Source organism: Pipistrellus kuhlii, unplaced genomic scaffold (genome assembly GCF_014108245.1).
Source record: "Pipistrellus kuhlii isolate mPipKuh1 unplaced genomic scaffold, mPipKuh1.p scaffold_m20_p_2, whole genome shotgun sequence".
Taxonomy (NCBI): Eukaryota; Metazoa; Chordata; class Mammalia; order Chiroptera; family Vespertilionidae; genus Pipistrellus; species Pipistrellus kuhlii.
In genome coordinates, this window is record NW_023425515.1 from 66,653,990 (window position 1) to 66,668,025 (window position 14,036).

The 14,036-nt window shown below is 38.5% G+C and overlaps 1 protein-coding gene across 2 annotated transcripts in view; it reads right to left on the bottom strand.

The window, feature by feature from the left end:
• Window positions 1–14,036, bottom strand: part of ALCAM (activated leukocyte cell adhesion molecule) — a 196,547-nt gene that overhangs the window by 35,495 nt on the left and 147,016 nt on the right. For both annotated transcript variants that reach the window (XM_036447638.2, XM_036447634.2), the window contains exons 3-6: window positions 10,955–11,174; window positions 3,038–3,102; window positions 1,766–1,853; window positions 1,132–1,314 (exon numbers count right to left, since the gene is read on the bottom strand). In XM_036447638.2, coding sequence (XP_036303531.1) covers window positions 1,132–1,314; window positions 1,766–1,853; window positions 3,038–3,102; window positions 10,955–11,174 — 556 coding nt within the window. The remainder of the gene's footprint in view (window positions 1–1,131; window positions 1,315–1,765; window positions 1,854–3,037; window positions 3,103–10,954; window positions 11,175–14,036) is intronic.

The following is a 14,036-nucleotide window of genomic DNA, read 5'->3' on the forward strand; positions in this document are numbered from 1 at the left end:
TTTATGGAACCAAAATAGAAATGTAGGTGGGTAAAAACTCTGAGGCTCAGGTGGACTTTATGTTCCTTTTTCAGAACAGATGTAGAAGTGTTAGGTTATTCTGCAACACATGGTAGCATTACAAGAATTTTTGATGCATGTAAAAATAAACTTCTTCCTTGCCTTTTCCTAAAAAGATATAACTATATATATCTTTATGTAGTAACAATGATAATTTTGTAATAATGACAATAGTACTTAATAATGAGCATTTAATGTGCCATACAATATGCTATTTTAGATTTGTGATTTCACTTAAATCTCCATAATGACACTATTAAATTAAGTATTATATTTTTCCCATTTTGAGATAAGAAGAGTGAACCCTAGAGTATTTAAGCTACTCTTCTAGAAACACACAATAATAACAATGCCAGGACAGGATCACCAGCACGTTTGCTCTTCATTATTAGATTATCTTGCCATCTGTCTGACAGGAAACAGCACAGCATTAGAGAAAAGGATTCTAACCCAGCCTCTAATTTAGGACAAGTTTCAGGGCTTCACTTTACTGCTAAGTAAAATAATTGAGTTAGACCAGATCATTAAGAAGTTTCCTTTGTAGTCTACTATTCTAGGTTTCAAATCTGTGAAATAAACTTTTAAACAAAACATCTTGGACTGCAACATCTTATTTAACTTAAGAAATCAATTTCATTAATAAAATAAATCTCTTAATTGAAATGTAAAGTCCTTATCTAGAAGATCAATCAGCCATAAGTCTCTCTTTATCTGTCATTCATTCAGAAAACCATCAGAGGACATTTTGAACTCCTAGAAAGTGCCAGGGCTCAGAACCATAAGAGGAAAAATACTAAGTTAGAGATCTTGAATTTAAGGAACTTTAGCATCTAAAAATAACAAAAATGTTAAAAAATAACAAGTTAGGGAGTGAAAGATATCACAAGACAGGTAAGCCTTTGTTCTATAGGTCTTTCCATGAGGAAGAGATTATTAGCATGCTATGGAGAAGGTGGGTGGAGTTGGAAGTAGAATCCCCAAATCGTTAGGAACTTAAAAAGCTGATAAGCATTTGATTTTTTCCCCCTAGTGAATTAAAATTGCATACTAACAATATGTTGAGTTACTTACAGTAGATATCAAAGACTGCTTGTTCCGAATAAATTGTTTTCTGGCCTGATGGTCCATAGTATGTCACAGAGCAGGTGAATGGCATGTGTATGTCAGCCTTGGTTGTCTTGTATTCCAGGGATGATGTCATGGTATAGAGTTGAGTTACCGGGTCCATTTCTTTTTTAAAAACTATGTCCACCACTGAAGGAAACACAGAACACTAATGACAGGATCTTTCATTTAAAAAATGACAATTCTTAATTAAATGCCACAAACACCTTTAAGAAGTGGTTTTGTCCTTCTCAATGTATTCAATGGGACGGGAAAGTGACATGTAGTGAGGTAGAATGTCTTTTCGACACTGTGAACCAGAGACAAAAACAGAAATAGAATCCCAGAATCTGATTTCCACTCAGACTAATTAACTTCTAAAACACGCCATACACAGAATAGTTTTCTCTACTCTAGATTCCTCTGCATAAGGGCTAAAATGGTGTTTTAAAAAATCACTTAGTGAGTTAATGGGTACTTAAAGGAACAAAGCCCATAGGCACAGATCAAAAGAGGGCAACGCATTAGGGACAGTTCAAGGCATCCCCAGATGAGAGATGTGAAAACAGGTCCTCTGAACTGTTGCCCACTTAGTACCCACCTCCTTCCAGGGGTTGCAGCACTCTTCCACTCCTGTACCACGTGATGTTGCCTTCTGGGTAACTGTCTTTTGAAATGCAGTCACCCAACTGCAAAATAAAGGAGGAAATGTTACTACTTTGATTTCATCAGTGGTTGTCAATTTGGAAGCTCAGAATGGTCAGGGAATTTTAGAGTTACCCCAAAGTTTTGCTGGACCCACTCATTTTCCAAGCACTGACTAAGGGCTGAATGAATGCTCTTTTATATAAAAACAATTAAGGTCTTGCCCATTTTAAATTATGCCACAGATGCTGCAACTATTAACAAAACCCACATTCATGTAAAAAGATTACTAATTTTATTTTGTGCATGATTCTTTTTTAACATGAACTAAATATCATAATTACATTAACGCTGGCTATTGCCATGGTTCATAGATCTGCATAGGCAGAAATCACTAACAGTGTTACAATGTGGTTACCTCTTCCACTTCATACTATATATGCTCCATGCTACCATACATACACCCACTGAGATCTATAATACCCACCGCGTTTTTTCAAATGTGTTTTAACTTTAACAGTTAGTGTTTATAAAGTAATATTCTGCAGAAAAAGTTAATATGATTAACCGAATTCCAGACTTGTTTTTATTCTCCCATAAAGTAAAATTAGCTACTGAAATGGGATTATTAGGCAGTTGATGTGCCCAAATATGAAACTCCAGATATGTTCCTCTTTCATTATAGCCTCCCTCACACCTCTGCTGATGTGATATTTCAAATCTGATCTTTACTTCAACTTTTCAGTAGTTTAATTTGTCAATAGAATGAAGTCCAAATTCCCTACGTAACATATAAGGCCTATCATAAACCAGCCTTTTCTTACCTCTCTAGATTTATCTCTTACTTTACTCTCTCACCTACTGTCTTAGCACCCAAAGGTTCAACATACAAATAACTATGTTTTCCAAAAAATGTTATTCTCTTTCACATCGTATTACTTCAAACTGCTGGCCTGGGAAAAATCTACGCATTTTTCATGACTCCACTAAAGGTTCAGTTCATTCAAACAAGAAAAACATGCTCTTTCTCCTCTTGTTTCCCTCTTCTCCTTCAGAAATGGCATCATCTTCCTCTGTGTCCCCACTCTACCTTCTGTAGACTTTCTGACTGGCACCTATCACGCTGCCAGCTACACAATTACTATCTTATTTGTCCTGGCATCTGAGGCCCAGAGAAGGCATTTAATACTAGGCTGAGTAAAGCAACTAATCAAAAACAAGTTCTTACCTTTTTTAGCTGCTCTGTTTCAAGAAATGGTGCTTTGCTAACAATTTCAGGTTTAGATGGTTGCTCTAAAGTTAAGTAGAGAAAGGTTTTAAGTACACACGGAAGCATAAAAAGATGTGTTTTGGCCTATAAAAATAATTCATTTACTCAAACTAGAAACATCAAGCCACAACATATACATTTCCTACATAATATGTCATTATGAAATCAAGTTATTCCACCCCCTTTAAATATTTGCTTTATTATGTTAAATAGTATTTAAATGTTTGTAACTCCTTTGAATAAAATATCAATAATGTTTTTTTGGACACGTTATAAAGAATAAACATGGAATTGATTACCATGTCCACTTATCAATAGCTTCCAACTCATTAGGAGAAGACCTGAATAAACGTGAATTAGAATCATAGGAGTACTTGTTTACAATGCAGATTTCTGAGTTCTACCAGGCCAATAGAAGCAGAGTCTCTGGGGAGTGGAGGGGGGAGCAGGGAGGATCCCATATATTTACATTTTAAACAAATTCAATAGGGAATTTGAGGGCACAATAAAGTTTCAGAATCATTGCTCTAAAATAATGAGAAATAATTAAGGGACACAGAGACCCAACTTTCCAGTATTTCTCAAATTTTATCAAAGTAGTCACATTACAAAACTATAAATGTGTGACATTTTTCAAATCTTTAAACTGAGATACTGGAGAGAAGCATTTTAAATACAGGAAATTCTGTGAGCACAAATTCTAATAGAGGCATCAAGAAGAATTGGTTAAAAAGTTCAGCAACAAGGTAGTATTTTAGCTTATGTTATTCTTTGCCACTAGTTTTCTAACATTGATGGAATTTTCAATCAGCTCTAACAATTAGCCTACAGGAAATGGAGATTGCCTCATTGGCATTGATTTTTTGTGAGTTGCATGAAGCAAAATTATTCTATTCTCATATAAACAGACACTAAAAAACTACCAGCTAGTCTTTCTTTTATAGTCTTATTGCTTGTTATCTCCAATACCAAACTAAACTGGCTTTTTATAATTATTACTCAATCTGGAATTCAGTTATCAAACATGCTACCTCACCTGACCTCTCCAGGAGACAAAGATGAAAACAAAAAAGTCATTGGGCCAGCAAAGTGAGTATCACAAGACTATAAGCAAAAAATGTAAACTTCTTCAGGTTAATATTGAGAGTTAATTTCCTCTTTGCAAATATGCTTTATATTATAAATTAGAATAATAATAAATCTGCTTATGTGTGGAGCTCATATACTTTAATTATAGGAGGGCCTATTTACTACTAACTCTAGAAATATAATACAATTTTCAGAAGTGATATCTATTTTCTAAATAAATATATTAGAAACAAAACATTAAAAAGATATCAAAATATAAAAAAGAAACATAGAAGAATAGAAAGATATGACAGAGGCAACTACATTAATACAAACAGGAAGTGACACTTGACTCTGATTATTAAAAACTTGTGGCTTGGTGCACGAAATTTGTGCACTGGTGGGTGTGTGGTGTCCCTCAGCTTGCCCTGCACCCTCTCCAATCTGGGACTCCTCAAAGGGTGTCCTAAGGCCGGTTTACAGGGATCGGGCTTCAACCAGCAATTGGACATACCTTTTGCAATCTGGGACTATTGGCTCCTAACGGCTTACCTGCCAGCCTGCTTGCCCCCAAATGCTCCCCTCCCCCATGCCAGTGTGCTTGCCCCCAAATGCCCCCCCACCCCTGCTGGCCTGCTTACCCCTATCTTCCCTTCCCACTGGCTTGCTCATCGCCAACTGCCCCCCTACTGGCCTGCTCACTCCAAATTGCCCCCCACTATCCTGATAATCTCCAACTGACCCCCAGTGATGTCCTGCTCACCTCCAACTGTCCCCCCTGCTGGTCTGCTTACCCCCAATGGCTCCACCCCTCCACCAGCCTGATCACTCACAATTGCTGTCCCATCCTGGCCTGATCACCCATAACTGCCCTACTCTCTTGGCCTCTAACTGCTTCTACCTCGGCCTTGCCTCTATGGCTTTGTCCAGAAGAACATCCGGAAGGTCTCCCAGTCTAATTAGCATATTACCCTTTTTATTAGTATAGATAGAGGCCTTATGCATGGGTGGGGGCCACCTGGTTTGCCATGAAGGGTGTCCTGAATCAGGGTAAGGGTTCCCTTGGGGCCTGGGTGGCCTGGGTAAGGGGCTAAGGACCATTGTCAGGCTGGTCAAGCCCCCCATTTGAGACCCTCACCCCATGGGGTATGGCCAGCCTGGGTAAGGAGCTGGGGGTTGTTTTCAAGCTGGCCACACCCCTTTCAGGGTGGGGATCTTCACTGAGGTTCCTGGCCAGCCTGAGGGAGGGGCTGATGGCTGTTTACAGGCTGGCTAAGCCCCACCAGCAGGGACTCTAACCCCATTGGGGTGCCTGGTCAGCCTGGGTGAGGAGCTGAGGGCTGTTTTCAGGCTGGCCATTCACCCTGGTGATCCAGGCTCCCAGCCCTTTTTCTCCTTTTTTCCCCCCCAGCAACTTTTTGAGTGGAGGCCAGGGCCAGCTTGAAGCAGGTATCTGGGATTTATTTATCTTCTATAATTGAAACTTTGTAGCCTTGAGTAGAGGCCAGGGCCAGCCAGGGCTGATGGGAAGCTTGGCTTCCTCCATCAACAGGGAAACCCTAGCTTCCTGTTCACTCCAGCTCCATGGCTGCTGCCATCTTTATTGGATTAATTTGCATACTTGCTCCTGATTGGCTGGTGGGAGTGTATGGTGGGTGTAGCGGATGAACAGTCAATTTGGATGTTTCTCTTTTATTAGTGGAGGTGTGATCAGCCCTAGCCAGTGTTGCTCAGCCATTAGAGCTTCAGTCTTTCTCAATGAAGGATTGCAGGTTTGATTCCTGGTCAAGGGTATGTACATGGGTTTGAAGTTTATTTGGTCCCAGGCCCTGGTTCGGATATATGCAGGAGGCAACCCATCGATGCGTATCTCTCACATCCATATCTCTCTCATTCCCTCCCAATAAGTTCTAATGAAGATGAACAAACAAAAAAACAACAAAAAATGACCAAGAAACTTATTAAAATCTGATAAAAACTCAATATAAACAACTTCTGGGAAGCCTTCCATATATCATTAAGCCTTGATGTGATCACTATGTTTAATGTAATGTCATTGTGTTCATAATTACAACTCTGAGTTATTGCTAATCATTAAATCTGTTGAGAATTGATGTTTTAATGCAAATATAATACATTTTAAAGAGGTCTGCAACCAAAATATTCAAACATAATGAAAATTCCTGGTGCTTAAATAGGTAAACAAAAATCCTTTGGGAACTAAAATCAGTAATTTAGTAAAACTCTCTGAGAGCTGAAGGGAAATAAAATACTAAATTTATTTATGTGTTCAATCAAGTCAAAATTAACACACAAAAAAGTGTGTTTTTTGTTTGTTTTTCAGTAGTATCTATGCCTGAAATACATGGAGAGATTTGAAAGATCCTTTTAAAAAATTGAGGCTCTTAATACAAAATGTAGGTAATCAGTTTGCCTAAGTCTCACTACTTTCTAGTTCACCTAGATAGTTGAGAACATGCTTTCTCATATGTGAAATGTATTTCTCTCCTTTGCCCGGTGAATCCTGCGATGTTTAATCATTCTCAGAAGATCATGAATCCTTTGCCATGTGTAAAGGACCAACTTCTATAATGTCTTCAAAAATATATTCTTAATTCAATAAAATAAAACTGACAAACCCAAAGAACCTTGATGAAAGAATGCTTAAATGTTAGTCCTCTTTACACTGTGATTCATCTTTTTATTTGGAAGAGGGAGTCACAGTGGGTATCATGGAAGTAATAGTAATACCTATTGCATTTATTTGAGTTATTTTTCTCTTTAAGCTTTTGTTTCAAGCCCTCTATATTTACTATATATTCTGTATGTAATTTTCTCTTATATTAGCTTGCAACAATCAATGAGTATTAGTTGAAAGACTATAAAAGAGGACACATGTACTATTTTAACAAAATTGCATATTGATTCCAAAGTTTAAAAAAAAAAACTTTTCATGAATTATGTCTTAATATGATCCAAGGATTCATAGAAATGAGCTGAAAGAAAAAGTATAGAACTGAAAGAAAAAATCGTGCCCCAAATTTATTTTCATTATTAAAATAATTTTGTCAAATGTCTTACAGCCAAGGGAGGATGGAGTGATGAATGCAAAACTTCTCTAAATCACCCACAAGGTAGAGTGTTCTGATAAAACCAGACATGGGAGAGCTCCATTTGATGTGGCTGGAGAGCAAGGAAAGGCAGGTGAGCTGGAAGGTTGGCTCAGCGTGTTTCTCTCAGTACTTTGCTAGCAATCACCACTCACAAATTCTAATGTACTTTAGGTAAACCACTGTGAGCATGGATTGAGTTTATTTTCCTCATGAGATGTAAAAGGTAATTTTAAAAAATATATTTAAAGAATTAGAATAAAATATACAATTTAGGTTTCATTTGGTAAATAGGTCACTTTCTGCTTCCTTCATTAGAAAAATTATTTGCAGGTTGACTGACTTTCCCAGGGAAGTAGGAAGAAGCATGCTCAACTTGGATAAAACATTGAGAACAATATCCAAAGCAAGAGCGGGTCCAGGTGCATACCAGACTCTATGTCCTTAGAACAAGTATTTCTTTAACACTACAGACACCAGCGTACAAGAGACTGGACACATTAGCCTGGATTGATGGTTTCAAATGATTTCTTAGAGGTTAAGACCTTCTGCTTTCCCTCATTTCCCCTCTGAACAAACTACCATGAGAAAACTTTGACATATTGGATAGGTGGAATTCTAGCTAATCTAACAGAAGTAGCTCCTCATCTTCTCAACTCTCTAGAATTGTCAAAGGGATCCTAGGAACACAGTGGAAAAACTGGCCTCTAGTCCAAAAAATTTATTTTAGTGATGAGGAGGGATTCTTAGCCCCAGCCTACTATGAAGTGACTTGCCCAAGGGTATAAATTATAATAGCATCATATTATTAAGAAAAAAAAAATAGGAGAAGGAGAGGGAGAGAGAGATAGAAACATCAATGATGAAAGAGAATCACTGGTTGGCTGTCTCCTGCCTGCTACCCATTGGGGTTAAGCCTGTATTCCAGGCAAGTGCCCTGACTGGGAATCCAACCATGACCTCCTGGTTCATACTGAGCCACCCCTGCCAGGCAACAGCACATCTAACAAAGCTCAGTCTCCTGAGGACCAGTTCCCTGATTGTTCCATGACACCATTGACAGCAGCCATTTGGCAATCGGGGTACCCATTTGACCTCTAAGATCTTTGCCCAATGACTGTAGTAAATCTTTGAGAACTTATAAAGGTCTATTCTTCTTTTTCAATGGTATTGACTTCAGATGAACATTAAATGTAAAAAGTTTGATTTTAATGCCATGCAACTGCCAAAAATTAAAAAGCTGTATTAGTGGTGACAAAGCACATGATTTATTGTGTTCTGGGCTGCTTTATTGAAATGATTTCTTGCATTTGAGGTATAGGTGAAAACTAAACAAACAACCCTACCTACGAGGTAACCAAGTCATCAGTCTCCTAGTTTGAATAAATGCAATTTGACTTTGCCCATGAGATGACACTCTGCAGCAAGCTGATCTGGGATTAGCTCGTGTTAACTACTCTCCGTTCTGTGGTACACAGTGCATGTTGCTAGGTGATTTGACAGAAGGAAACAGAGGACTGATTGATGAGCCTAGTAACTCTTAAGTGACTGCAATATATACATGCATAGCATGAAAGCCTCCCTGCCTGCCACAGCTGCTGTTTGCTTTATGAAAAGTGACCCAAAGTAAATTCATTCTTTTAAAAAATGAAGCGAAGCCCCTACATATATGCTCTTGTACACATTTTCTTTATCATGAGCTGTGCTGTTCATTTGACAAGCCTTGCAGTGTCCCATGGTTTCTAATATAAAACTCCATTTTCAAGAGCTTGTAACTTGTCTATTTAAATTCTCCCTGGCTCAGGGCCTGGAATGCAAATTCTGTTTCTGAGAATCACTTTGTTTTCCACAACATTCAAAAGAGAAGGGGGTAGGGGTGCTAAGGGTATGCGGGTGTGAGTTTGTTTTCACAATCAGAAATCTTCTGTATTCCAAAATGGTTTGCAAATTTTATCCAATTAGACCAAATGATTTTTTTTTTTCAGATTGCTGTAGGGCTTTTTTTTTTTTTTTTTTAAAGAGTATAGTCTGAAAATTGTCTTAAATGTAACAACCTGGACTTTCTCAACTTTCTTGTATACGATCTTGAGATTAGGTGATTTTAATCCAGTAAAAAAGCAACCCGACAATGACAAATCAAACACACAAACTTTGGAGTGCTGTGACTTTATCTGTTTACCTACTGGGGTACATTCCTGAATATGCTTACATTTATGACATCATGACCTCATTAAAAAAAAAAGAAAAAGTTCTCTTTAGAGAGTGTCCCCAGCAGTGTTCCATCCATCTTCCTAATGAAATAAAAGAAAGAAAGAAAGAAAGAAAGAAAGAAAGAAAGAAAGAAAGAAAGAAAGAAAGAAAGAAAACATACACGGGCCATTGCCAAATACAGGTTGTGGATTATTTGGGGTGTTTAAGAGAAGGCCGCATGACTGACAAACACTTCACAATTGGTTTGATTCCTAAATTAATCGAGAAAAGTGGATGGCTTCTGGCAAGTGTCATCTAAGCTAAGAGGTAATCAGCTGAAACCTGTAATACGCTTTTACAAGTTTCTTCCGGAGAACAAAGCACTCTTTGAATCTGTGTCCTGAAGTCCACAGGAGTTTTGAAATTCCTATAAATACTTGAGGGACAGTCCTCCTTGGTTGCATAGGCTATTACAAGAGAAACAGGAAAAATCCATGCTTATTGCTGCAATACCAAAGCCCTCTGGGTTTCTTCCTTCCCTATTTATTTTAATTATTTCTAGGTGCTGCCAAGTCATCAGGAAGCAGAGGGAAAACAACTGAAACATGAGATCTTCTTTCCTAATTAAAAAGACTGGCATTCTGAAGCTTTGGAGATGGTTTTCTCCCTGTATTTTCTAAAATATTATGATGCACCAGAGGTGGGACATTTTACTTGAATATTAAAAGATAAAATAATTTAATTAGAACTCCTCATGTCACTCATTTGCATAGCTATTTGCCAAGTCACACTAACTGCTGGGGCAGGGGAGCCTTGCCATAGATACTCCAAGTTTCTTCCACCCTCTTCTTTTAACCCTATTCTATGTTTCCCCTTCTTGTTTTCTACATACACATTCGGGACATGGTACATTTTGTTATTTTAGGGCACTTTTATACACCTACTGAACAATTTGAAGAAATAAATCAGCAAGCATTAAAAGTTAGGATGAGTGTGTATGTGGAGGAAGGCAGGGGGTTATACATATACACACTCACATATAAAGCTTAGATGTCTAAATCGTAAGATAGTTTGGATTTTGCCTATATTTTATTGTGTTTATACATCAAAATTCTGCCTAAAACATATATATATGTGTGCAAGACATGCATGATTATGTGTATGTGTTGTATAAATATGTGATATCACAGAATATTTATTTGTATATGTCAGTGAATATTAAAGATCATGTGCCAATTCTCACATAGTAGTACTTCACATCACAGGAAATTTTCTCCGACAAAACAACAGAGAATATTCTTTTAGTCCCTCACTTTAAAAATCCTTTTTGAATTTTTGTTTTGTCTTGTTTTCCTCACTGACAGAATGCAGGAGAAGGAAGATCGCTAGAAATCCTCTTACACAGATACCTGCTTATGGGAACACTACAGAGTTCTCTTCTTTCTCAGGAACATTTCCCAGTACCAGCCATCAATCCCACTTAGCACTTATACTGCCGACTACTTACTGAACACCTTGACTATTGTAGGAGCCTCATACACGTTGTCCTCAGTCACTAGCATGCACACAAATCTCTTTTCATCGCTGATCCTCGCATTACTGATGGACAGAGTGTAGTTTTCGGAGAGGCTCAATCTGTCTTTGTATTCTGGCACATCATCATACTGCACACTTTTCTTTGTAGAGGACCTGAAGGCAATAAATACTGGGGAGCCGTCAGGCTTTTCCTGAAAGTTAAAACAACAATACATTTTAAATACAAGCTTATGCAGATGTTTCAGGATCATATCTAAAACAAAAAAAAAAATTTGGCCATATTCTTCCACTGATATTTACAGTTGTGTCCAAAAAGAATAATGGATACAGGCCTCACATAAATCTTTGAGTACAGAAAATTAATCTTTGTATGAGAAGCTGAAAGCTATTTTATAGGTACCAGCTTAAATATCTGAAGAGGGAAGGGCAAAGCTCTGGGAATCTGAGCTTTCTCTGCATTTGAAGGGCAGAATGAGTGACTGTTTTAAAACTACGGTAATAAGAGCTGGTCTTGTGTTTCATATAAAGAAAAAAAATAGATGTAAACAAATATACAAATGTACATAGTGATATTCAGCTAATCATCACAGCAAGCATACACCTGAGCTGCAAACACGCCTTTAGCAGTCATGGGGGATTCTTTTGCATATTCATTACTTTAATGCACATACGTTGCTTTAAATGACCATTCCTTTCATTTTCAGCCAAGACTGACACAGCTGACCTTTACACATAGCATAGTTTAATGACTCTTCATGGAGGAACAGTATTTGCCCTTATGGAACAGTGATGTCCATTTAGCAAGAGAAGCAGATTAATCATTAAGATCCATAGTTTTGCTACCAGAGGCATAAAACTTAGCTCAGGGGCTTTCATATAAAAGCTTTTTATCAAAATAAAATATAATCTGAGCATACACATCTATGCCAAAAGCACTAAGACATGTAATTTATTTCTTACACAGATACCTGCTCCCATAAGAATTCTTTTACTTATTAAGGAATTTAATTAAAAAAATAGGGGGAATCTCTCTTCTACCTACCCCAGGACCTTTGAGAAAATAAAAATGACAAAATATTTTAAAGTGCATGGCGAATTTCAAAGTGTTGCATTTTAAAAATTATTAGTATTTATGACTGTTCTGGGTGCAATGTTTATGTCCTCATCTAATCCTTGTCAAAGTCCTAGCCCCCATGTGTTAGCATTGGGAGGCGGAGCCCTCAGGAGGTAAATAGCGTTAGATGAGGTTCTGGCAATGGTGCACTCATTGGGGATTAGTGCCTTTTATAAGAAGGTAAGAATCATGGGTGGTGTCTGTCTCTCTATGAGAGCACAGAGGAGAGGTTACATGAGCACATAGCAAACTGTCAGCTGTCTACTCCACCACGAGTCAAATGTGCCAGCCAGCACCTTTATCTTGGTCTTCTCAGCCTCCAGAGCTGTGGGACATATCTGTAGTTTAAGTCCATGTCTCTGGTATTTTGTAACAAGGGCCCACACTAATAAACACTAATTTAACCTTGGAGTTCTCAGGTTTTAGATAGTTGAATATCCTCAAATGTGTGTATTCATTCACTTATGCAATAAATAATAGTTAAGTTTTGAGCACTTAACTATATACCAGGTGCTTTCTTTGAGCTTTCTATGCATTCATTAATGTAATACTCAAAACAACCTTGAGAGTTACGATATTAGTGCCAGGCTAGACAATGGAGACAGAGGCTGGTTACATAACTTCTCCAAAGGCCCAGCTAGTGTATCTCAGCAAAGCAAGGTTGCAACGCAGCAATCTGGCTCCATTAAGACAACCTAGCAGCACTCTCCACAGACATCAGATGCTGCCTCCGTACCAGGCACTGAGACAGATACCGGCAAAGAGGTTGTGGGAGTGGGTGCAAAGTTAGGATCTCCATTCCCTGGGAGATGACCACACAGTAGGGGGAGAGACAATGCATCAATGTTTGCTCCCTTTCATTGTTTCCAAACCTGCCATTTGTCTTTCAGGCTACATTAACTTTGAGCTTGTATATTATGCCTGCAAATCAACAGTTTTCAGAGCACATGGTACATCAGATTCATCTCATCGGTTTATTGCTGAAGTTTTTTACTAAATTAACCATTTGAAAATTGCCATTATTGTTTGTTTCCACCACCACCGTGCCAGTGCAGCTTAGGTGAAAATTATTCCCTGGGTTATCCTCAGAAAAGTCTGTGATCACAGAAGCGTGCGCCATCTGTGCTCTACTCATTTTGGCAGTAAATTTGACTCAACAGGTCGTAGTCTTTAGATTCTAAAGTTTGGACCATAGGAATTTTAGGGGGGCAAACAGACTTTGTCCTCATAGGCCTTAACTTCCTATGTCCGCGTTTATAGAAAGTCAGGAATAGTGTAGCGTGAGCCGGGTAACCAGGCGGGTGAGCGCAGTGAAGTGCTGTGTGGCCGCACGGCCTTGCTCTCCTTTTACACGCCCCTCACGTGCAGTGAGCTTTGGGCTTCACAGCTCCACAGTCACAACCGCTTACCTATCCATGTGCCAAGCACTCTGGCATGAATTACTTCATGTAACCCTCACAATACTACAGGGAAGATTATTCTTATCAACTCATTTTATCTATGAGAACACGGGGATGAATTCACCGCTCGGAATCCCACAGTGAGTGTGTGGTAGAATGTGCTGATCTGACTTCAAAACCCCTATTTTACCATATTTTAAGAGTGTGCTACACCACCCTCTGGGTACAGCCTTAAGCACACCGACCACAAAAGTGTGCTCTGTAGAATGTTTATTTTTACAGATGGGGGGGGGGGGCGGGGGGAGGGGAATGTATGGTTAAATAAATCTAAGAGATGAAACCGGTTTGGCTCAGTGGATAGAGAGTCAGTCTGGGGACTGAAAGGTCCCAGGTTCGATTCTGGTCAAGGACATGTACCTTGATTGCAGGCACATCCCCAGTAGGGGGTGTGCAAGAGGCAGCTGATCAATGATTCTCATGATTCTCATTGATGTTTCTAACTCTATCCCTCTCTCTTCTTCTTTGTAAAAAAATAAATA